This window comes from Neovison vison, chromosome 4, assembly GCF_020171115.1.
Source record: "Neovison vison isolate M4711 chromosome 4, ASM_NN_V1, whole genome shotgun sequence".
NCBI classification, from domain to species: Eukaryota; Metazoa; Chordata; class Mammalia; order Carnivora; family Mustelidae; genus Neogale; species Neogale vison.
This window is the reverse complement of record NC_058094.1, coordinates 138,158,561-138,182,171: the sequence shown is the minus strand read 5'-3', so window position 1 is coordinate 138,182,171 and position 23,611 is coordinate 138,158,561. Positions and strand designations below refer to the sequence as shown.

Genomic DNA, 23,611 nt, shown 5'->3' with positions numbered 1-23,611 from the left:
CAGAGATGAATGCCAACATCAAGGACTTGAGGGGTGCAGGGTGATGACGGCCAACCCCTCCCCACTCCGGCTTTCCTATTAAGTCTGTACAGAAAACAGATGGATCCTGAATAATGACTATGGGTTCTCGTAACTTTACCCAGATGGTGACTCTGTGCTCCTGAACCAGATGTAGCCTCATTGCTTGGACAAATTAACACATCCCCCACAACTGATTCTATAGCTTTCAGCCTAAAAAATCCTCTCTCCTCAAACCTGTTGGTAAAAACCACCAGAAGCAGTTTCCTTTCAGTTGGCCAGGCATGTCCTACAGAGGTGTATCAACTCTCCAGCCCTGTGTCATGGTTTAGTTCCCAGGGACTTGACTGTCTTTCCCTTCCACACAAGAGACCATGTTCACACGAGCCCATGACATTGATGACTGGACCTAGTGAACAAGAAGCCGCAACCACTGTAGAGTTATTGGGAAGATGTTAGTACAACAGAAGGTGGGAAGTACATCAGACAAATTCAGAGGCCTTTGAACTCAGTGAAATTTCTAGGGTCCTGGTCTGTGGAGCACAATGAGATGTTCCTTCTAACTTGTCACTTGTTGTATCTGACCCCTCCAACAGCCATGAATGAGGCATGATGCCCATGACCTCCTTTGACTTTTGGAGGCAAAACAGTCCTCATTTAGATGTGGGACTCCAGTTAATTTATTGAGTACCCCAAAAAGCTGCTCATTTTGAGTGAGACCCAGAATGACAGAAAGTTCTGCATCAGGTCCAGGCTGCTGTGAGAGCTGCTCAGCCACTCAGTCCACATGATCCTGCAGCTCCGAGGGCAGATAGGATTGCTATTTGGAGCTTTGGCTGGTTCTCATAGATGATCTGCAGTGCAGGACCTTGGGGGTTGGGGACCAAGCCCCACCATTGTCTTTGGATAATTGTTCCTTTTGAGAAACAGCTCAAGACCTATTAGAGGGCCTTAACTTAACCTTGGGCTACCCACTTAAAAGTTGACCTGAACATGACGCACAGTGACACTCAGCCATCAGGCAGCTATCACCTGACCCACCATGCCACAAAGTAGAACATTTCAAGCAGTGTTCCATCATGCAGTGGAACTGCTATACATACGGCTGGGCCCAGGCAGTCCTGGGCATGCAAGTTACACAAAGAAGCTGTCCAAGGGTGCATGGTTCCCCACTCCCAACCCACTGCCTTCCTTCCCTTTATGTGCCTATGGCTCCTCATCGAGAGTTACCTGCGGTCAGGTGACAGAAGAAGAGAAAAATCATACCCAGGTCAGAGATGCTCCTGGCATGTACTCAGGAACCACCTGGGAGTGATGGTCGCCTCCCTGCAGCCCCTGTCTGGGACTTCCACGAAGGAAAATACTCCCAGGGTGCAGAACTTCAAGCAGTGTGCCTAGGAATTCCTTTTCCTGAAAGGGAAAGTGGCAAGACAGGCAATTCTATACCAGTTCAGGGGCTGCTGTCCACACTTTGGCTTGATGGTCAAGGGCTTGAGCACAATTGGAAAATAGGTGGCAAGGGAAACTGGGGAAAGGTCTATGGATGGAATTCTCTGGATGGCTAAAAATTGTGGAGACATTTGTCTCATGATAATGCTCAGCACAGGACGCATTTAATCAGCAAGTACATAGGATGACTTGTCTGCCATTGCTCAAAGGGATCATGAAGAAAGGGCTGTGGTGGGAGAGAGTATTATGGGCTCAGCAACACATCTTTCCACTTAGCAAACCCAACCAAGATATGAAGCACCGCTGAGTGCCCAATCTGCCAGCAGCAGAGTCCAACATGGCACCATTCCCCAGGGTGACATGCCAGCTGCCCGGTAGCAGTTTGATTGCACTGGGCCACATTTGTCACAGAAGAGGAGGTGTTTATTTTGTTCTTGCTGCAATAGACACCTGCTCTGGATATGTAGTTTCCTTCCCTGCAAACAGTGCCTCTGCTAAATCTACTATCCTTGGACTTATGCTTTACCCATTGACATGGTGTCCCACACTGTGTTGCCCCTGGTCAAGGAATGTGTTTCATAGAAGATGAAGGGCAGCAGTGAGCCCATGATGATAGAATTCATGGTTGTACCATGCTTTCTACCATCTGAAGCAACTGGCTTGCTAGAACAACGAAATGGCCTTTTGAAGACTCAGTTACAGAGCTGGCTGGGTGGCAATCACTTGCAGGCAAAATTTGTCCTGGGGCAACTTTCTTCAGGAGACTGGGTATGCTCTGAATCAATGCATCTGTATGTGATGCTCTTTCTCCCATAGTCAGGATTCACGGGTCCATGAAGCTAGCACTAGACATGGAGGGACACCTGTATTACCCTAGTGACATCACTAGGAAATCTCTGATCCTTGTGTTTCTGTGACCTCATGCCCTACAGATCTAGAGACCCTCATTCAAAGGGAAGAATGCTACCACCAGGAGACATACTGTGATTCCATTAAAGTGGAACTGAAGATGGCTGCTCGGCCACCTTGGGCTCTTCATGCCTTTGAATACACATAAAATGAGAGTTAAGGTGTTTAACTATCCTGACTATGCAGAAAAATGAGACTGTTAACCCACCGTGGAGGAAATGGAGGGCACCATGGAGAAAATGGAGGGCACCATGGAGGAAATGGAGGGCACCATGGAGGAAATGGAGGGCATGTCTGCAGTATGAGAGATTCCACCAAGCTCTGGGGCGAATGTCAGTGAAAAATGACAACCACCCATTCCAGGAAGAACTATTGGTAGTCCAGAAAACCCAGGAATGAAGGGTTGGGTCACTCCACCAGATAAAGAATCATGACCAGGTGAGGTGTTTGTTCACAGCAAATGTAATGCAGAACAAGCAGCTGGAGTAGCAGGTACAATACCAGCTATGACCATGTGACCAGTTACAGAAATAAGGACTCTAATTCTTTTTTTCGTAAGATTTTTTTCATTTGTTTCTTTGTTCAGAGTGCAAGTCGGGGGTGTGACAGAGGGACAGAGAGAATCTCCAGCGGATTCCATGCTGAGCTTGGAGCCCGATGTGGAACTCAATCCCATGACCCTGACATCATGACCTGGGCCAAAACCAAGAGTCTTATGCTTAACCAACTCAGCCACCCAGGCATTCCAGGACTCTAATTCTTATGAGTATTTCTTCGTTATTTTGTTATGAGTATTTTTGTGTTGGTCCATCTCTTTTCTTCCTTCTCTTAGTCCCTTATCAGAGAACCTATGACATATGGAGTTTGCACCCTACTATTGAAGTTACAGGTTATCAGGCAGAAGAAAGAACATCTCCAAGGACTTTGTATCCTCTGCTAGGGGATGTATTATTGCATTCTAAGTTGTTTGTAAGATAGTTGCGTCATGATAGACAGAAGTATAACCTTGTTACTGTCTTTATTTGGAAATTAAGCATGACTTGAAGAGATGCGTATGGGTCCTAAATTGACAAGGGTTAATTGTGATGGTTAATTATATGTGACAACTTGTGTAGGCCAGAGGACCCAGATAGTTGATCAAATATATGTCTGGATGTAACTGCAAAGGTATTATTTTATATGTAATTTTCACTTAAATATTGAAAAAAAAAACCAGATTATGCTTCATAATGTGGGTGGGCCTCATCTAATCATTGAAGGCCTTTAAAGAAAAGATTGAGGTCCCCCAAGTGTGAAGGAGTTATGCCTCCAGGCAGGGTTCAGACTCAAATTGACACATCAGCTTGGTCTGCCACCAATCTGCAGAATTCAAACATTCCAGCTTTCATAGTCAGCAAATTCTTTAAAATAAATGTCTCTCTTTCTGTGTCTATCTCTGTCTCTATCTCTCTTTTTCTCTCACAGTAAACACAAACACACACACATTCTAGAACCCTACTACAGAAAGTACTTCACATTTTTAATTAAGAAAATAAATAAATAATGGAAGATGGGCATCATATTTACTCAGAAATTATTGGGATGTGCCTTGGTTATTAATTATAAAGATTCTAACAGAAGTCTCTAGTAAACTCTCAACAAGCACCTTCAAAGAAAGTATAGAAAAGGACTAGGCTATATACCAAAACCCAGGAACAAAAAAAAAGAAACAAAATGAAAATCCAGTAACTGCATGAAGTAGTAGGCAAAGTGATCGTAAGAATAAAATTAATCAAATAAGAAACATACTTAACTGCAACTAAGAAGGGATATATAACCAGACATCAACAAAACATGAGCATGGAATTTGCTTCTCCTGGAGGCAATGGAGCCAGGATTCTGGGTTTCCCCAAACTCTGAGCAAGCCAGTCTGGGTTTGATCCTCTGGCAGAGAGCTACCCTCTGAAGAGCTCAGCCATGTTTTTTTTTTTCCTTTGTGGAATTGCTGATATACCATCTGTCACACACTCAGCATAAACCTGAGCATATAGAATAGAAGTGTCAGCTACAATTGTGATTAAGAATGAATCTCACCCCCAGGCTAACACACTATCCTCTCATGGAGAAGAGCCTGGTTAGGAAGCTCAGAAGCCAGGCAACTCACATTGGAATTCACAACGGATCCAGGGCGCATGGCTCTGGGATCAGCTGTTCCCACACAGATTGGGAGCTCTGACTAGCTCCCTCATCAGCATAAGAAGTGGGTCAAATTGAGCAGGTTGGAGATGCGTAACAAAGAAATAAACATGGACACCCATGGCTGGCTGATATTCAACCTGGATGGCTCAGTGGGTTAAGGGCCTGATTCCTGATTTCAGCTCAGGTCAGGATCTCAGGGTTAGCTTGGCTAACCAGTGCTTAGCAGGGAGTCAGCTGGAGATTCTCTCTCTCTCTCTCTCTCTCTGCTCCTCCCCCCTGTTGTGCTTTCTATCACTCTCTCCCAAATAAATATATAAATCTTTTTTTTTTTAAAGAATAAGAAAGGCTGCAGAGTTAAACAAAGTGAAAGGCCAGTGAGTCATCATGGCATCTCAGATTTTGAAATGATAATGAAGAAAGTGGAGAACAACCCATCCTCCAAAACATGTCATACTCTGGGGGGGGGGGATCTGTCGCTTTTAAAAAATGTTCCCTTGGAAACTATTTCCAAGGACATCTTCTCATAAACACTCATTGGGTTTCTTCTGAATATTTATGGCACAGGTATGGAATGAATGCCGTTACATAGAGCATGAACATGAAAACAGGCAGGAACAATGAACCTGGTATCAGAGAATGCATTGGTAAGGCAATATCTGGGGCTTCAGGATTTCTGAGAAACCGGGCTGCATGTCAATTTGGCTGTGACCATGATGGTGCCTGTGGGGTGCTGTCTACTTATGAGTATGGCCCAGGGGCCAAGCCATGGGACTACGGCTTACCTTCCCGGGTCTGTTTAGGGAGAGGGCCAGAGCTCAGAATTGTTAAGTAAATTGTACATTTTTATTGAAGCAATAGTCTTTGAAGAGTTTAAATACTATTTTCCATTTCTGATATTATGTACCACCTGAAGGGACAGTCAGCACTTAGCATCGTGGGAAAGCTAGGGGTGACCCATGGTAGACATCCCAACCTTTCTAAGAAATGCGGTATCATCCACATCTTTAGAGTTGTCTGTACATCCCTCCCCCATCCATCAGTCCTGTTCACTATTCTCTGTGTTTTCTTTATATTTTTACCAAAGTAAATGCATCTCTAAATCATATTTGATTTTGTATAGTTTTGAAACTAGAACAAATGCAACCATCCTGCACAATTTTTCTGCAAGTCACTTTTATCTCTTCCTCAGTAACTTGTCTACATAATTTACACTTAGAATGTTTCACTGTAGTTCATTGTAACTTGAGCATGATACTGCAGAGCACATACCTTCCACTTGACGGGACTGGGTTGGACCCCATTTTTTATTACTACAAAATGGTGGGTTTTCTCTAGCTCTAGCAGGAGAATCCCTCTTTCAAAAGGCCTGCTCTCTTCAGCCTGGACCATGTCATGATGAAGAATTTCCCAAAGTGATGGCTCTAACTCACAGCCCCACCACCACAGTCAGAGCCCATGGGCACAGGCATAACATCATCACACAGGCAGCTTCCCATGATGTCAGCAAAACACCCTATACCCAAGACATTCTCAGAACTAAAGCTACTTTCTAGACACTGACACAAATGTTGAGAAACTTGGGCTCTTGAGTAATAGTTTGCTGCAAGCCTGGGAGTCCACATTTGTGAACTCATTTGGAAGTTTTTATCTACTTAAAGGAGTGTTCTCAGAAAGAAAGGAAAAATGGAGAGGAAGACAGAATATTTGTAGAAATATGGCTGAAATCTTATCAAATTTGATGGAAACCCTTAATTATAGAGTCAATATTTACCTGCAGTAAAATAAAAACAAGCAGATCTGCTCTTAGACACATCACAGTCACACCATAGAAAAACAAAGGAGAAATTTTGAAATTGCCAGACAAAAACGTCCCTTCATATATAGAGGGCTGCATTAGATTAACCACTGACTTCCAATCAGATCCAGTGGGGGAAATGTGCTGAAATGACACTAGTCAAAAAGATAAACAAGAAAAACTTGTCCAGGTGCCTGGGTGGCTCATTCTGTTAGGCATCTGAATCTTCATTTCAGTTCAGGTCATGATCTCAGGGTCCTGGGATCAAGCCCCATGTCAAAGGCCTTGCTCAGTGGAAGGTCTCCTTCCTGCTCCCTCTGCTCCTCCCCCTGCTAGTGCATATATGCTCTCTTTCTGTCTCTCTCTCTCTTTCTCTAAAATAAATAAATAAATCTTTCAAAAAAATTGTCAACACAGAATTCCATACCTAGCAAATCTGTCTTTCAAAAATGAAGGCAAAATAAAGATATTCCCAAATACACAAACTTACAAGAATTACTAAAGGAAATCTTTGAACTGGGAAAAAAAACTTGAATCCAAGATTTGAACATGCTGGATTTGTTAAGGAATGTGCGTGAGCATGTGCAAGTGTGCCTATACAGAATGTTGTAGAAGTGTTTCAGCAGTTTACTCTCTGCTCATCTCAGAGGGAAAAACACTAGAAATTACTGAGAAACATACCTTGGAGGTTTAACTATTTCATTTTGTTTTGTACTTACTTAGCTTTGTAAATTTGGAATAATCATTCATTTTCGAAGTCCCTCTAGCTGAAGTTAGTGACGATTAATTGAAATAAAGTATCTTAAGATGTTTTCAAAGTGCACATGGCTAAAGAAGCACAAAGAAATTTGATTTTCATTTGTACTAGGGTGATGTAAGGCAACAACATATTATGCGGGGAGATTGGAGCTTCAGACAGAGGACAAAATTCCTGGGAATTAACCAAAATTCCAAGGACAAGTCCAGATTTTTAAAAGCTACGAAACTGATGAAGCACAACTGGAGATCCCAAGGGGGACAGGTATTCTCTGATCTCCATGCAGGATGAAAGGCAAATTGACAAAGATCTGTCTCTAGCAGAGTGAGCGGGTAGGAGTGTCAGGCCTGGGAGGGTGGAAGGATGACGGAGCTACAGGGCTGGCGGTGAAGAGTGGATGTGGTGCAGCTACCTATGTCCCTTACCTGCCCTCAAGGGCCCTTTGTGACCAGACCATAGCTCTGTGATGTGGGCGTGAGGCTTGCGTCTGCACATACACTCCCAGGGCTCAGTTTCCTGAGGGCAGCAGTGCGATCTGGTCCCTAACTCTGGGCTCAGTTGCCTGAGGGCAGCAGTGTGGTGGGACTAATGCTTCTCAGAGGAAAGAGATGGAGAATTATCTCTTCCCTCAGGAATTCCTTACTGATGGTTGGCTGAGCTCCAATCCCACTATCTGGGCAGTTAATACCATCCTTGCCTTTGTATGGGGACTGGGGATCTTCTTCCTCTTACTTTCCTATTTCCAGCTTGATCCATCCTCACCACCATGCAAGAAACAGAGGAAGAGCAGGAAGGTAAGGAACCCTCGGTCCAGACCCAGCAGAATGTGATTCTATCTTCTTTTCTATTATTCTTTCTACTTTTCTGAGTCACTGGAGAGACTCCTGAGATGGGAAAGAATAGAATTGTCAGGAGAGAGTAGACCACCATGCATCCAGGACAAGCCAGACCAGACAGGGGTTAGAGGGACACAAGGATTTCTCCCCGAAGATCTCAGGCCAGAGTCCAGGTGTGGTGGAGGGGTGCAGGACAGCCTCCCAAACACAGTGACCAGTGGTTGAGAACCAGAGGTTAAGAACTGTCTCTCTAGCAGAGGTCAGGCCCCTGAGCACGGGGTCACCTGCTGCTGGGGTGGGAGTCCCAGCCTCCTGGTTTTCTCTTATCTCAGTACCAAGCGGAGCCACAGAGAAGGAGCAAAAGAAGAAAGAAAAAACAGACTCTGAAAGGTTAGTGTCCACCACTCACCCCTGCATGCCCCAGTTACACTGTCCCCCCGCTCTGAGGGCCCATCCCCACCATCTCCAGGACACCAGGGCCTGAGCCCATCCCTCAGGAAACAGAACCCTGGGGTGGGGGGTTGGGGGTTTCTGGAAGGAAGAGGAGAACCTGGAGGCTTCCCAGATTCTGTGCCAGAACAAAACCTTGAGGAGCTGGAAGCGGTGTTGCCCAGCAGGGGCCCCAGGGCCTGGACTGAGGGCGGGGCCTCCCGCTCCTGCTGTGGACAAGCTGTTCAACTCCACTCAGGTTCTTCTGTGAGGCCACATGGTTCTTCCTCCCCAAACACAGTCATGAATGAGGAAGCACTTTGGAAAAGGCAAAGTGATCCCCATCATGAACCCTGTGATCACCGTGCTGGTACGTGGCCTTGGACAGTGCTGTTTGGGGCTTCCAAGTCCAATCCCCCAAAGGTCTCCCCTAAAGGGACATTGTACCCAGCCTCCGTAAGACCCCTAGGCCCCGCCTTCCTCTGTGACCCAGTCTCCTGTTTCCAGTTTTCAGAGATTGCCTACAGGATCTGGAAGAGGTTCGGGACCTGTTCTCCCTTCTGCAAAGGTAAAGAATCTGCCCCCTTCTCCCCTGGGTGAGTCTCCCCAAGTCTATGGTGTGATCCCCACATTGCAGGAAACAGCCTCTGGGGCTGTTCAGGGAGGCTGGGAGGAGCCGTGGGAACAGACTGTGACCAAACCCCGGGCTGAGGGATAGCAGGAGCATTGTGACGTGGGTGTGGGGCGTGGAGGGCCCTGGGGACCACTCCTGGCCCCAGCTGCTGCAGCGGCAGCTCACACCTCCTGTCTCCCACAGCCACCTGGAGAGGCTCTCCAACCAGGGCGGCTTCCACCAGTTCTTACATCAAGCAGCCCCTGGGCGGGTGCGCCAAGGGTCGCCAGCTGGAGCGGGTCAGCCATGCAGGGAGCCTGTGGAAGACGCTGCTCCCATCATGGCCTTATCACCTGCCCACGCTCCACTGACGGGCCCCCCTCGGCCTCTGGCCTCCACCCTGCCATCAGGACCAATGACAACCTCAATTTCTGTCAGTTCACACTCCTCCATGAGTACTTCCTGGCCAGCAGAGCCTTTCCTCCCCCTGGATGGCTTTTCACACCAGCCCCTTGTTCCTCCCTCTTCCCCACCATGTCTCCCTCCTTCTGAGGCCGCCCCTCAGCCTCTGACAGCCTCCTTGGCCCCAGAGCGACCAGACTCTCCTTTGAATCTCCCTCAGAGTGACTCAAGGGGACCCCCGCCATGCCCCATCCCACAGAGATCAGCTCCGCACATGCCTTGGTCAGCTGACAGGACAGCTTCTTCTGTCCCAGCCATCTCGGGCCTGGGCCGCTCACACTACCCCATTTCGGCCCTGTCCTGGTGGCAGGCAGCTGCCAATGCTTGGAACCTGTCCACCTCAACATGCTTGGAGTTCCATCAAGAGCCTCTGTCTGGTGGCCCATCAGAGGCCTTGTTCTGGGGAGACCCCAGACACAGACAGGGAGAGACTAGGATCCCCCCTCTCAATAACCCAGACATCCAGAAGCTTCTGGAGATACTAACCGCCAAGAGAACAGAACTGAAGTTTTGGAAGGAGAAGGAAAAGAAGGAAAGGTCAAAATACCAGCTGACATCTTTTGGAAGAATGCTCAAGTCCCCAGCTGATGGGCAGGATACCATGGGCTGCCCGCCATTCTGGAGCATGAGGGGCAAAGTGAAACAGCTGCTTGGTCCTGAGAAGCTCCCACATCCCAAGATTCCAGGGGACAATTTGGAGCAGAAATATAACCAGCTCTTCTGGGGTCTCCCCTTTCTGCACAGCGAATCCCTGGTTGCCACTGTCAGGGTGACCGATCCCCCACTGGAGCTCCCATCCATCATATTCAATGAGCTCTCTCATGCCTTGCCACTCCGGATTCAGGCCAGCTTGGCTCCACGCCTCTCCCTGACCCAGGACTTACAGGACCCTTCAGTCCCTCCCCAACCCTTGACCATGAGCTTGTCCCAGTCCCTGCCCGTGCTTCTGGCTCAGACCCAGCCCCTCACTCTGGATCAGACCCAGCCCTGGTCCCTCCCTCTGGACCAGCCCCAGCCCCTCCCTCTGGATCAGTGCCAGACCCTCCCTCTAGACCAGCCCCAGCTCTCCCCTCTAGCTCAGCCCCAGACCCAGGCAAGCCTTGCACCCTCTGTCCCGGTCGGACCTCCTTCTCTGCCACCGGATATGGGGAGCTGCGCTGTAGCCCAGAAGACACCGTCTTACATGTCAACTGCAGTTCAAAACCTGGAATGTCACTTTCTGAAGAAGCAACTAGAAAGTGACAAGGTACCCCCTGTGGTGAAAAGATCTCAGGAAGTCTTTAGCCAAGGTCCTCCCAACCTTCCACAGAGTGGCCAGGCCCCTGAGGGCCATGGGTCAGACTTTGTCCTTCCTGGGGAATTGATCGACTCTGAGCTCCGGGAGCAACTGGAATGGCACCTTTGGAAGAGGCTCATGAAGCAAGAAAGGGGCCCGCCCCGCAGGATCCATCTATCCCGGAAGATACAGCCTCACCAAGAGTTCCAGAAGGTACCCCAGGCACACAGCTGGCACAGTCCCACGTCTGAGTCTGAGTCTACGGATGGAAGCTGCCAGGCCACGCAGAAGACTGGGTCCAGGTACCCAGGAAGGACCGTGCCAGGAAAAAGCCTGGGCAAGGATTCAAGGTCCGGTGCAGGGAGGATCCGGAAAGATCTACACAGGGGCACAATGAGCTCTCCAGGGAAGGTTCTAGGAAGAAATCGTGAGAAGTCAGACACAGACTTGAATACCTCCACAAGCAGCGCAGAAGAGAAACACCCAGAAAAAGACCTTCAAGCCCATTTCAGGAAGTTAGGGCAGTCCAGAGAGGGTCAGGTTCCTTCCAGGCTCGCTGCCCACCATGCCTTGGACCTTCCCGGAAAGCCAAGCCCTCATGGGAAACCTGGAAAGCCATCAATTTCCAAGTGTTGGGAACGCTGCATGACCACCTTCCATGATTTTTCCATCCTCAGTCCATACACTCAGCGGATGCTAGAAGCACATATCATAAGGTTTAGGGTGAAGCACCGGTGGGGCCTCCCCCTTAAGGTTCTCAAGCCTATAAACATCTTCAAGTTGGAGAAGGGCTTCCTCCTCTCCCAGTCCTCTGGTCCCCTCTCAGCCACCTGTGTATCCAAGGCTGGCTCGGGAACCAAGTTTGTGGGAAATCCTCCTCAGCCCTATCAAGGAGAGGTGATGAAAGAGTCTTATCCCACCTGGGGGGGTCCCCTTGGTGCTCCCAAGCCTACGTGTGAGGAAATCCAGCAGGCTCTGGAAGGGACTGCACCTGGGGGTGGGCCTCCGGCTGGACAGGGGACCAGGCCACCTTCTCGGACCTTCACATACAGCTTTGTGGGCAGAATCTGGCACAGTGAGACTGCCTCGAGGACTCTTATGAACAGTCCCTTGGAGGCAAGTCCAAGTCCAGCAACAGCCACGAAGGAGCCAAGAAGGGCGAATGGGGGTTGGGCCTCACGGGACGTGACCGTGCTAGAGCTCAGCTTAGAGCCCCAGGATTTGAGTGCCGAAGAGCCCAGGGAGGTCGAGGAGGCCCCTGCCTGGGGAGTAACCTTAGAACCCCACGTGCTGGACAACAACCAAGGCCTCCGTGGAGAGCCGAGAAGATCAGGGTCTTCAGGAAAAAGTGACAGCCCCCCACCACCTACAAAGTTGGTCGCCCGAGACCCCAAAGAGCTATGCTTTGAGGCTCAGCACAGGGGATCGGAGCCCCAGAAGTTGATGGAGTCAGAGAACCAGCCTCGGGCCACCAGCCCCACCATGCTCCTTCAAGACTATGAGACTGGGGTCCTCCTTCAAGACTATGCCACTGAGCATCTCCTTCAAGACTGTCACTCCAACGTTTTCCTCACTGCCAACATTTTGGCTTCTCAGGGATGTCTGTCTGGCTTCCAGAGCGGGTCCAGTGAAGAGACATCTACTTCCCAGGTGCCACATGGCCAAAGATCCTGTGGCCAGAGCCGCCACAGGCAGCCGGGACCCCCAGGACTGCAGCACCAATGTAAGAGCCTGAGCAGGTCATGTGTCCCCCCCGAAGAGAGAGAAAGCTCCAGGAGGTCCCCCTCGAGAGAGCCTGCCAAAGAGTCATCGGAACTGAAGCTCCTCCAGATCAGTGAGGTGAGACGCCCCGTCCAGAGCCAGGAGTCAGCAGAAGCTTCGGGAAGCAAGACCTGTGAGATCTCACTGAAAAAGGAGGCGGCACCTCCAGAAAATTATTTCAGGAGAAGGATGAAGCACCTGCTCCAGTGGTTCCTTCCCAGTAAAGGCAAAGGACTGGAAGATTCCCTTCAAAAGGGCAAGTCTTCATCATCCCAGGGCCGGGGACAAGCCACAGGCAGGTCGGCCATGGACAGCACTTCTGCTGAGGCTCAGGTGGTCGTGACCACTGTGGGGCAGATCCTAGAGGAGAAAATCGTGCCTCACCAGGGACTCAGGACCCCAGAGTTCAGCTGGTGCCAAAAGGACCTCCAGGCTTTGGCAGACCCCAGTGTCTGCTACCACAGGGTCCTCTCCTACCAAGAGCAGAGGAGGGTGATGAGGGAGACAGCCAGCCCACATGGCACCCTCAGGGGCCGCAGCTATGCCAACAAGACCGAGTGGGTCACGTGGCCCTTCCCCCCCCGGGTGCATAGGGGCCCAAGCAGACCCTGCCAGTGCGGGTCCCCCGTGCTGGGCCCTTCAGGCTGCACCCTGCAGCCACACTGCCCCAGGCACTGCCTCCTTCAAAGATACATCACACCGGGCCAACCATTCTGTGCTCCTCACACCTTTCCTGGGAGGACAACTTTCCTCCAAGAAAAAACGCAAATGGTGCAGAGAAAAACTTTTTTTTCTCACATTAGCACATCCTCTATGGGCTAATGGCTTCTCCATGCCACAATTACTTTGCTTCCCCAAAATACATGTTCTTTTTCTCGTGAGTGGTGCTGGCCTCTGTGTGTGCCCTGCTGCGTGGGGTGGGAAGGATCAGGGTCTGCTCTCCCCGAGGGCCTGCTTTGGCTTTCGGAACGAATGGGGCCTTGGAGGATGAGTGACCGCAGGGTCCACCCCTCCTCCTTCCTCATCTCCTTCGGTTTCCACGACAAGGTGAACAAGACCCAGACCGGGACCTCGCTCTGCCCATCCTCTCCTGCTTTCCCTCCATCTGGAGCTTGTGTGGCTATAGGGAGGGTCTGCCGAGGCAGAAATCCTGCTCGGGCTCCAGGAAGATGGAATCCTAGGTCAGAGTGGGGCCCGCAGTTGGGAGACACAGGCTGGCCCTGAGGGCAGAAGTGAGAAATTCTGCCCCCCCCAGTCTCCTGCGGGGAGTAGAGGATGCTGGGAGCCTTCTTACCCCAGGGAATCCCGTCTTAGCTCTGTCAGCCCCTCTTCTCACACTTGGAGCCGCAAGGGACAAGCTCTCTCCCGGCGCTGAGGGTGTGTGGGGGGTGCCACAGAGACCCCCAGGGACCAGCCTTGCCCAGCCCCGGGCACTGAAGGGGCCTGCTCACTGGCAACCCTTTCTCCTTCTGGGGGATGGAGGGGGTGTGGCTGTGGGTGGGGGGACCCTGCCCTTAGGGTGGGACACCAGGAAGGAGGACAAGTGACAGTGTGTGCCTATGCCTGGTGTGACGACTCAAGACCCTTGGTGTCCCACTGCCACTCAAGGGCCCATAGGGGAGAAGTTAGAGGCCCTGTGGCTGTCCCTGCAGGGTCTCCGCCCCACTCCAGCTGCCAAGTCCAGGGGTGGAGGGTGGGAGGGGTGGGGTGGCAGTTGTACAGAAGCCACCTGAGCTCCCACAAGGACGGCCAGATGCCCAGAGGCAGCAAGGCCTTCAGGCAGAGAACTAAACTTATGCACAATTTGATAAGCTTGTAGGTCTGCGGGTCCTGGGACGGACTTGTGATCTGTGATCTTTATGTACACGTGTGGCCCAAGGACGGCTCCCAGGGGACTAGTGGGGACTCAGAGGCCAAGGGACTGGCCTGGCTCCCAGTCTTGGTTATCCCAGAGCCCAGAGGGGCAGGATGCCCTCAGATGGGGCTCGTCCCACCCCCGGCTGGAAGGGACATATCCAGAAGGAGGGTGCAGTCTAGGAGGGCACCCCACCGTGTGTACCACTCCCAGCCCAACATCATCCTCTGGGGCCCCCCGACACACTGCTCTGACAGAGACCCCATACAGAGACTCCATAGAGACTCCTCAGCAAGACCCTACATAGAGATCTCTGCCAGAGACTCACACCCAGAAACCTACAGAAAGCCTACCACAGACCCACATGGACAGATGTCACATCTGGGGGCCCCACCCCCAGAGACAAACCCTGGGAAATGCCGCACAGAGCCTCCTCCCTGAGAGGTCCCCCCAGAGCCCCGCAGAGCCCCCATCCCTGGGCACTCTTTAGGAGCTGGGTAGCCATGCAGCGATAAAAGCTTCACAACAGAGCTAAAACCACTTGGCTAACTGCAGCATGGGGGGCACTCAGTGGCTGTGCCCACCTGAGAGCCCGGGACTCTGGGACGTTGTCAGCATCTCCCGACGCGGGGCTCCCAGCTCAGGAGTGCTTGGAAAGGCTTATCCCTGCATGGGGTCCCTGCCCCCTGAAGGAAAGAATCCAGCTTCCACCTGCAGACTCACAGACTCTCCTCCCGTGGCTTTCACTAGCTGGAGCTGGGACTACGGTTTAGAGAAACAAAAGCACAAGCAAAATGTCACCAACCTCCAATGAGAGAAAACATCTTCTCTGTCCTGTTTTACTAACGTCTAGTCAAAGGATGTCCATGTCCCATTGTTCATTTCACTGGAGAGGAGATCTGAATTCAAGACGGCTGACTGCCTGCCTTGAAAACAGGGCAAAGGCTCAGGGCAACTGAGCCGGAGGGATAAAATAAGCAAAAATCTAGACTCTCACCTCCCAGGGCGACTGGGATGTTATTTTGCACAAAAGAGCTTTGTCACGTTTGTGAGTCTTGTCTTTTTTTTTTTTTAAGATTCTATCTATTTATTTGACAGACAGAGATCACAAGTAGGCAGCGAGGCAGGCAGAGAGAAGGGGGGAAGCAGGCTCCCCACTGAGCAGAGAGCCCAATGCAGAGCTCCATCCCAGGACCCTGAGATCATGACCCGAGCTGAAGGCAGAGGCTTTAATCCACTGAGCCACCCCGGTGACCCCTTGTTTTTAAACCAAGCAGGCTCACAGTGATGTGAAGGTTTTTACAAATGAGTCAGGTATCTAGAAATATTTCTATTTTATCCTCTGGTAAATATTACTTTTTAAATTTTTTTCCTTAAAATGTGGTAATGCCCTCGAATGGTATTGTACATATTTCCAGATGTGACAAAGTGCTAATGCTCAGACTAGCTTAAACTGATGTAGGACTTGGAAGGATTCCCTTTCTAAATAATTCTTTCAAAATGCACACTTTGCAAGACTCAGGCAATCAGGCTCCACATTGTATTCATTATGGAGCTAAAAAAGGACACATTGTTTCAAATAGAAAACTTACAAAATACATCTTTTAGTCCGCAAGACATGCACAAGACCTAATTACTAGAAGGGAATAAATGGAAGAAAGCATCCATTAATAATCAAAGTACAGTGATAAAGAGTTGATCATCAAAATCCTTCCTTATAGAATTAACACTTTCCAAAGGGAGCATTTTAATGAGAGTATATGCATATTTCTTGTTGCTTGTAAGCAACTCGCTTTTCTCTTCTTGTTAAAACTACTTGTTTAATGACAGGTGCCAAGCATGTGTTCCTGGTTAAGTCTCTCAGATTATCCATCGGGATGACAGAGTCTGTCTTCATCGGGAGAAGCAGAGCTAACATGAACGCTTTTTGGCCTGCGTATTTCAACAAGAAATACCCATCTATCCTCCATAAGTTACAAAACTGTAACTACTTTTCTGCCTTACTCCCTTACATCACTGAATCACAAAATGATGAAATATGGTCGTGGATGTCTTATAATACTGGATAGTACTTATTTTTAAGTGCAACTTATGCAGAACAGGTTACTGATCAAAGCAAAGTGGGACCAGTTAAGAAGATTTTCATCCAGAAAATGCTTTACAAAGAGCAATACACCCTTTTCTAGTTGTCTCTTAATCAGATTTAGTGGAGGGATCATTATTCAGTCTTTGGCCACAAAGTCTGCAAACACAGAAAAACATTCATAATAGTTTAGACTCATGACATGTGAATGTGCTTCCTTCACTAGCAATTCATAGTTCAGTAAACTGTGTAAAATTTCAATTAACTAGTAATGCACATTAAAGCAACATTCCCATCGGTCATGGCATGCACACCTGTCATAGGAAGCCTCCAGTGATTTGCGGGTACCATTTCTACCACACAATCTTGTACCTTCACCCTAGAAGAAACAGTTAAGGTAGTTCAATCTATTAGAAAAATACTGTGAATATTTCCACACTTTATGGCTCCCTGTATTTTATTTCTAAGAAGATTCATCTCCTGTAAATCTTATGAACATTTCACCATTCGTAGATACCAAACAGAAACAGAAATCAAAAACTAAACATAACAGAGGAAATAATAAACACAGATCCCCATTTTGCTGGAAATGAAGTGATTTTAATCCAACAGCCTCTCTCCATGATCTCCAGGACATGTTACAAGCTTGGTTTTGAAAACAATTTATATTTAAAACAGGTCTCACACTGACTTCAATAAGCCAGATGTTTGAGGACAAAACATGAAGGGTGGCAATTAGGTGATAACTTTTATTACTTCACAGGGTAAAGATCTTTCCCCAAAAGGCAGGAGAAAAAAATGCACTCAGTCTCCAGTGTTCACCCTTAAGAGCATTTCCCTTGATCAGTCACCATAGTATTCTATTTCATACACTTTTACTTTATCACCAGAAACTTCTGGAAGTGTCCACAAATACACAGGATTCCACTTTCTGTGGTGCTCCCACCACGAGGAACCTCCAGATCCAGAGGATTTCCCAGCTGCTGCTGCCTCTGTGAGGTGGGTCAGATTCATAATCCTTCCCAGGAGCAGAATCGGTCTTCGGAATCGAGCCCCTGGCCATGTGTGTTGCTGCTTTTCCCACACAGAGGCACTCCTCCACGCCTCAGGTGTGCCAGGGAGCCTTCCCTCAGCCTGGCCCGCTCCCACCCGGCATCGTTCACTGGGGGAAGCAGGAGAGCCCGAGTCAGGCACTCGTGTTCTCCACAGCCACACTGCCCTGCAGAGTTGCTCCATAGCCTCATCAGCAGTTGGTGTTGTCAGAGATCTGGATTTGGACCATTCTCCTAGTGTGTAGTGGTGTCCCACAGTTGTTTTAATGTACTGTTTTCTACTAACATGTGATTGTGAGGGTGTCCTCATAGCTTACCGGCCACCTATGAACTTCTTTGCGGCCATGTCCAGATCTTCTGCCCATTTTGAATCAGCTTGCTACCTTGGTTCTCTGTGTCTTCTGGGTGACAGTCCAGTGAGATGTGTCCCTTGAAGGCCTTGTTGACAGTCTGTGTCTTGTCTTCTCATTCCCTTGACCATTTTTTTTAAGAGCAAAAGTTCTTAATTTTTATGATTTCTGGCTTACCGATTGTTTCTTTTGTGGGTTGTGCCCTTGGAGTCGTATCTAAAAGTCATTGCCATACCCAAGAGCATTGGGAATTTTTCCTATGTTTCTTTTAGGAGTTTTATAGTTCTATATTTTGGTCTGTGATCCATCTTGAGGTGTGTTTTGTTTTGTTTCATTTTACATGTTGGACATCCGGTTGTTCCAGCATCATTTGCTGAGAAGACTGTCTTGGTTCCAACATCTTGCTTCTGCTTCTCTGCCAAAGATCAGTCCACAAGATGTATGTTTGTCTATTTCTGGACTCTCCGTTCTGTCCCATCATCTATTTGCATCTTCTTTTACCAACACTAGACTCTTTTGATTACTGTGGCTTTGTTGTAAACTTGAAGTTAGGTAGTCTCAGTCTTCCAACGTTGTTCTTCTCCTCCAATCTTGTGTTGACTATTCTGGGTCCTTCTCTATTCATATAAGCTTCAGAACCAGCTTGTCAGTATCCACAAAATAACTTGGAATTTGTATCGTGGTTGTGTTGAATCGATAGAGATCAAGTTGAAAAAAACTGACATCTTGACAAGATTGAGTTTTCTTATCCAAGAACATGGCCTATGTCCCCATTTATTTAATTTTTCTTTTTAAAAAAATATTTTATTTATGATTTGTCAGACAGAGAGAGCACAAGCAGGGGGAGCAGCAAGCCAAAGGAGAACAGGCTCCCTGCTGAACAAGGACTTGACCAGATCCCATGATCATGATCTGAACCAAAGGCAGACCCTTAACCAACTGAGCCACCAGTATCCTAGTTAATTCTTTTTAATTTCATTCATGAGAGGTTGGAAGTTTACCTCCTAGAAATCTTACATGTATTTTGTTAGGTTTATACCTATCTATTTCACTTGTTTTTGTGCTAAAAAAAAAATAGCATTAACTTTTTATTTTCACATTCTACTTACTCATTGCTAGTACGTGGGAAAGCAATTGACTGTTTTGACAAAACTGTGACTTAAAAACACTAAAATTTCTTTTTCTAAAAAGATTTTATTTATTTATTTGACAGACAGAGATCACAAGTAGGCAGAGAGGCAGGCAGAGAGAGAGGGGGAAGCAGGTTCCCTGCTGAGCAGAGAGCCTAATGCGGAGCTCAATCTCAGGACCCTGGGGTCATGACCCGAGCCGAAGGCAGAGGCTTATCCACTGAGCCACCCAGGCATCTCAAACACTAAAATTTCTTCAGAAAAATTCTCACTTTCTATGGAATAAGTCAAACATGTTGGTAAGGAGCTGAGTCCCCATGTCAGCAGAGATCTATCCCTATAGTCACCATTATCCCATCACCACACCATTAGGCTGGACGCTTGAGAAATAGAACCATAAAAATGTGGCTTCTGGCCCTTATAATTCATAGTCTCCAGGCTTCATAAAATGAAATTTATCCAGCACCTGTTTTTCATAAGTAATAAATGCTGACACATTTTCAAAATAAAGAAAGCATAGGAAAAACATTTACTAACTCTAATACTAAATTATGAATTCCGTATCACATTCATGAATTACAATTGATGGTGAGACATTTAAATTTTTCTTGGAAAAGTCTTATTCTTCATGGCTGTAAGGAAAGGATCATGATGGAGGAGACAAAGAGGAGAAATTAGGGCACTCAGTCTAAAGTAGGAAAGAACACAGAAGGAAGTTCCTGCTGACAGAAGGCATGTCTGATCTCTTTCTCTTTGCGGTGTACCCCTTCTCTGTGGGTAAGAGCAGACAGGAGCACACCACCTCTGGAGGAACTGCCATGTGTCAGGCGCTGTTAAAATCAGGGATGCAGTCGTGATTTAAAACATAATTTTCTGCTTTCGTGAAACCTATAGTCCAGAGTAAAAAGCAGACACAAAACCAATGATGTCACAGCCAAAAGTTGCAGCATAAGCACAGACCTTGACACTGTGTCAGACAAAACTGCTGTCAGACCACCCACCCTGAAACACGAGTCTGGTCTGTTCCACCCTGAGACATAAGTCTGGTTTGTTCACCCTGAGATGTGAGTCTGGTCTGTCTGTCCTGAGACATGAGTCTGGTCCGTCCGCCCTGAGACGTGAGTCTGGTCCATCCATCCTGAGATGTGAAGCCTGGTCCGTCCACCCTGAGACGTGAGTCTGGTCTGTCCACCCTCAGATGTGAGTCTGGTCTGTCCTCCCTGAGATGTGAGTCTGGTCCATCCCCTCTCAGGAAGTGTGGCCAGCGAGTTTCTGGAGCAAACTGCAGTCTACGCAGGAAAAGGCAGGAATCATCCAGGATCCCACATCCAAAGCTGGAATATCAAGAGCAATATCAAGAACGGAAGTGGGGGGGCACCTAGGTGGCTCAGTGGGTTAAGCCTCTGCCTTCGGCTCAGGTCATGATCCCAGGGTCCTGGGATCAAGCCCCGCATCGGGTTCTCTGCTCAGCCTGCTTCCTCCTCTCTCTCTCTCTGCCTGCCTCTCTGCCTACTTGTGGCCTCTGTCTGTCAAATAAATAAATAAAATCTTAAAAAAAAAAAAAAAAGAACGGAAGTGGGGGGCAGTGTCCACCCAGACCCTCTGCCCGCAGTCTCCTTCTCTAGCTACCACAAAACCTCCTAATGCATCGCCCTGTGTCCACTCCCTTACCCCTGGCCTGCTCTCAGAGCTGCCAATGACCCTCCACATGTACACCTGATGGGACGACCCCTCCCCCAAATTGTCCAATCCTGTCCCGTCTGATTGTAGTAAGTCCCTAGCTCCTGCTCATGCCCAGGAGCCTGGGATGGCCTGGCCCCAGGCCTTGTGTCCTCGCGCTCACCTCCTTCCCTCGCTCCTCTAGCTGCAGCTGTGCTGGGCTCCATGCTTTCCCTTGGAAGCTCCAGGTCCCCTGCCTGCCCTGAAATGCTGCACTCTGGAATGTTCTTCCCACCCACAGCAATGCTTCCATCACCTCCCTCGTTAGGGTCTCCTGACTGTCCATCCAAAACAGCTTCCTAAAGGTCTCATTGTCCCCGCTAGCTCAAGTCTCTGCCTGACAAGAGGTTACAGATGGTGTTCGTGTGTTCACAGTGGGACCTTCTGCATGAAGCCCACCTGTGCTGCGCTGACACCCCACCTCTCTGGGCCTTCCTCTGTCTTCATCTACTTTTTCCCATGTCTGGGTCCCTGGAGTTTACAGTCTGTGGATTGTCTGTGTCCAGGAAAGACAGGGCACAGCCCAAAGCCAGGCTTGAGACTCCTGAGGGCCTCTGGACGGGGACAGTCTGGTTGCTGGCCATCCAGGCACAGCAGGGAGTGGCTGGCTGGCCAGCCAGCTGAGGTACGGGGGAGAGAGTGGGACGGGGCTGGAGGTCAGGGAACTTTGGGGAAGACTGGGGTCTGGAAGAGCCCCCAGAAGACTTATACACATCCCCAATAGAATGCTGTCTTATTTGCCTTTGGGCTATGGTCCCAAACAACCAGGCAGGGCCATGCTCAGGGACCTAGCCCTAATTTGGCTCCTCCTCATATGGCCCAGGACCTCATCCAGCCAGGATCAGCGAAGGGGACAGCAGACCCACTGGCAGAGACTCTCTCCTTGACAAATATTGCTCAGACCCTCCAAGCACTCTCTTTCACTAGGCCCAAACTTGGCCTCCTGGGTCTTCCCTAAGGGAGTCACATTCTGGCAAGAACCCTGCCAGTAGTTTGGCTGCATCACCCTGGGCCCCTGTTCTCTGAGTAGGTTCCAAATCCTCCACTGTCCCCCGGGGATGCCTTCTCTCCCAGGCCTGCCCTCAGCAGGAATCTTGGTAGGAAAGTTTTGCCAGAACCTTTCCTCTTAGTGACCCCCCATCTACTCGATCTCCCCCACCCCATCCCTGGCTGTAAATCCTCATTTTCCTTGTTGTGTTTGGACTTGAGCCCAACCCTAAACCCCATCTGCAGGCCGTCTGCCTGATAATGTCATGAACAATCTTTTCCTGATGCCACAGGGCCAGCACTGGCTTTCTCTCCATGTCCACAAGGCAGCTCAGTCCTAAAGAAGAGTCAGTGAGCATGTGGCTGCTGCAGGTGCCCTGAGGTTCTAGGGAGCTGGGGAGCAGGCCACGCAATGAGTGCGGCTGCAGGCAGCCCCAAGAGACAGAGCACTCTGGGGCCCTGTTCCCATGGGGCATGGAGACTTGGGGTTTGCTGGGGGTTTTTCGCATTTACTCCACAGAGTTTCTGGTTTCTTAGAAGGTTTTTTTTTTTGGTTTTTGTAAAGATTTTATTTATTTGAGAGAGAGAGAGGACTAGCAAGAGAGGGCACAAATGGGAGACAGAGAGAAGAAGGGGGTGATTCAGCAGGGAGCCTGACACAGGGCACGATTCCTGGACTCTGCGATCAGGAGCCCAGCCGAAGGCAAATGCTTCACCAGCTGAGCCGCCAGGCATTCCTTTTCAGGGTTTTTGATGCATTACTGCAACCTGTGTCAGTCAACAGAACCTTTCTTTATTCTTCTTACTGATTCCACTCCACACCATACTTCAGTTCCCGACTCCTTTTCACAGAAGCTCAGAGGCTTCAAAGATTCCCCCGCAAGGACTCTTGTTAACCCTTTTAGAGAGGTGTGGGCCTGTGACAAGCACTGCTTTTTCCATTATGTCCTCAGTGTCCTCCAGACTCTGTCCTCAGTACCTGGGTCACCGTCAGTAACATCTGTGCCTGTGTGTCTTCCGTGGATGGCCGCTGGTCTGACGGTCCCGCTGGACCAGACTCGGTGCCTCCCATGTGTCTGGGATTGGGCCCTGCGGTGGGCTCTGTGCTCCACAAGGACTCAGAGAAGACAGAGCCTTCAGGTCCAGGAGCAGATCACAGAATTTCACCTCGACTGAGTATCAGAGGCCTCAAACAGATCTGTACAACACACTACAGTTAAATCCACAATCTGTGTTCCATGAAACATGTTTCCTAGATCCTTCCCCAGAAGAGGTATTCTCTGAGAAGTGAATTTCAAAGTCATAGCATAACATATGCCAACCTTCAGAGCAAAGAGACCATGTACAAGGAGGCGGTGGGCAGTGAGGGTAGCTGTGAAGGAGATGGACTAGACAGAGACCTTAAAAATCAGGCCAGGGGCACCTGGGTGGCTCCATGGGTTAAAGGCCTGACTCTTGATTTCTGCCCAGGTCATGATCTTGGGGTCATGAGATTGAGAGCCCTGCACTGGGCTCTGTCCCCAGCATGGTGTCTGCCAAAGTTTCTCTCCCCCTCTCCCTCTGCATGCACTTGATCATGCTTCCTCCCTCTCTAAAACAAACAAGTTAAATAGACAGATAGATAGCTATAAATTTAAAAATTAATTAAAAATACCGGTGGAATTTTGATCAGAATGGCATTAAAAGTATAGATTGCTCTAGGCAGTATAGACATTTTAACAATGCTTATTCTTCTGATCCAAGAGCATGGAATGGTCTTCCATCTTTTTGTGTCTTCTTCAATTTCTTTCATGACTGTTCTGTAGTTTCTCGAGTACAGATCCTTTACTTCTTTGGTTAGATTTATTCCTAGGTATCTTATGGTTCTTCATGCTATAGTAAATGGAATCAATTCTTTAATTTCCCTTTCTGTATTTTCATTGTTACTGTATAAGAAAGCCACTGATTTCTGT

The 23,611-nt window shown here is 48.8% G+C and overlaps 1 protein-coding gene across 1 annotated transcript; it reads left to right on the top strand.

Moving 5' to 3' along the window:
• Positions 1-2,606: 2,606 nt before the first annotated feature.
• LOC122905388 (spermatogenesis-associated protein 31E1-like) lies at positions 2,607-22,879 on the top strand. Its single transcript, XM_044247005.1, has 6 exons — positions 2,607-2,675; positions 7,706-7,900; positions 8,275-8,332; positions 8,879-8,939; positions 9,189-13,068; positions 22,613-22,879. Exons 1-6 carry the CDS (start codon positions 2,607-2,609, stop codon positions 22,877-22,879), a joined length of 4,530 nt encoding a protein of 1,509 aa, XP_044102940.1.
• The last annotated feature ends 732 nt before the right edge of the window (positions 22,880-23,611 follow it).

Excerpts from the sequence above, each read along its gene's own strand:
- LOC122905388 (XM_044247005.1), top strand. The coding sequence starts at position 2,607 with ATGGAGAAAATGGAGGGCACCATGGAGGAAATGGAGGGCACCATGGAG. Across the intron at positions 8,333-8,878 it reads GAAAAAACAGACTCTGAAAG|TTTTCAGAGATTGCCTACAG; the intron begins GTTAGTGTCCAC and ends TCCTGTTTCCAG. Across the intron at positions 13,069-22,612 it reads CGTGGCCCTTCCCCCCCCGG|TGTCCTCCAGACTCTGTCCT; the intron begins GTGCATAGGGGC and ends TTATGTCCTCAG.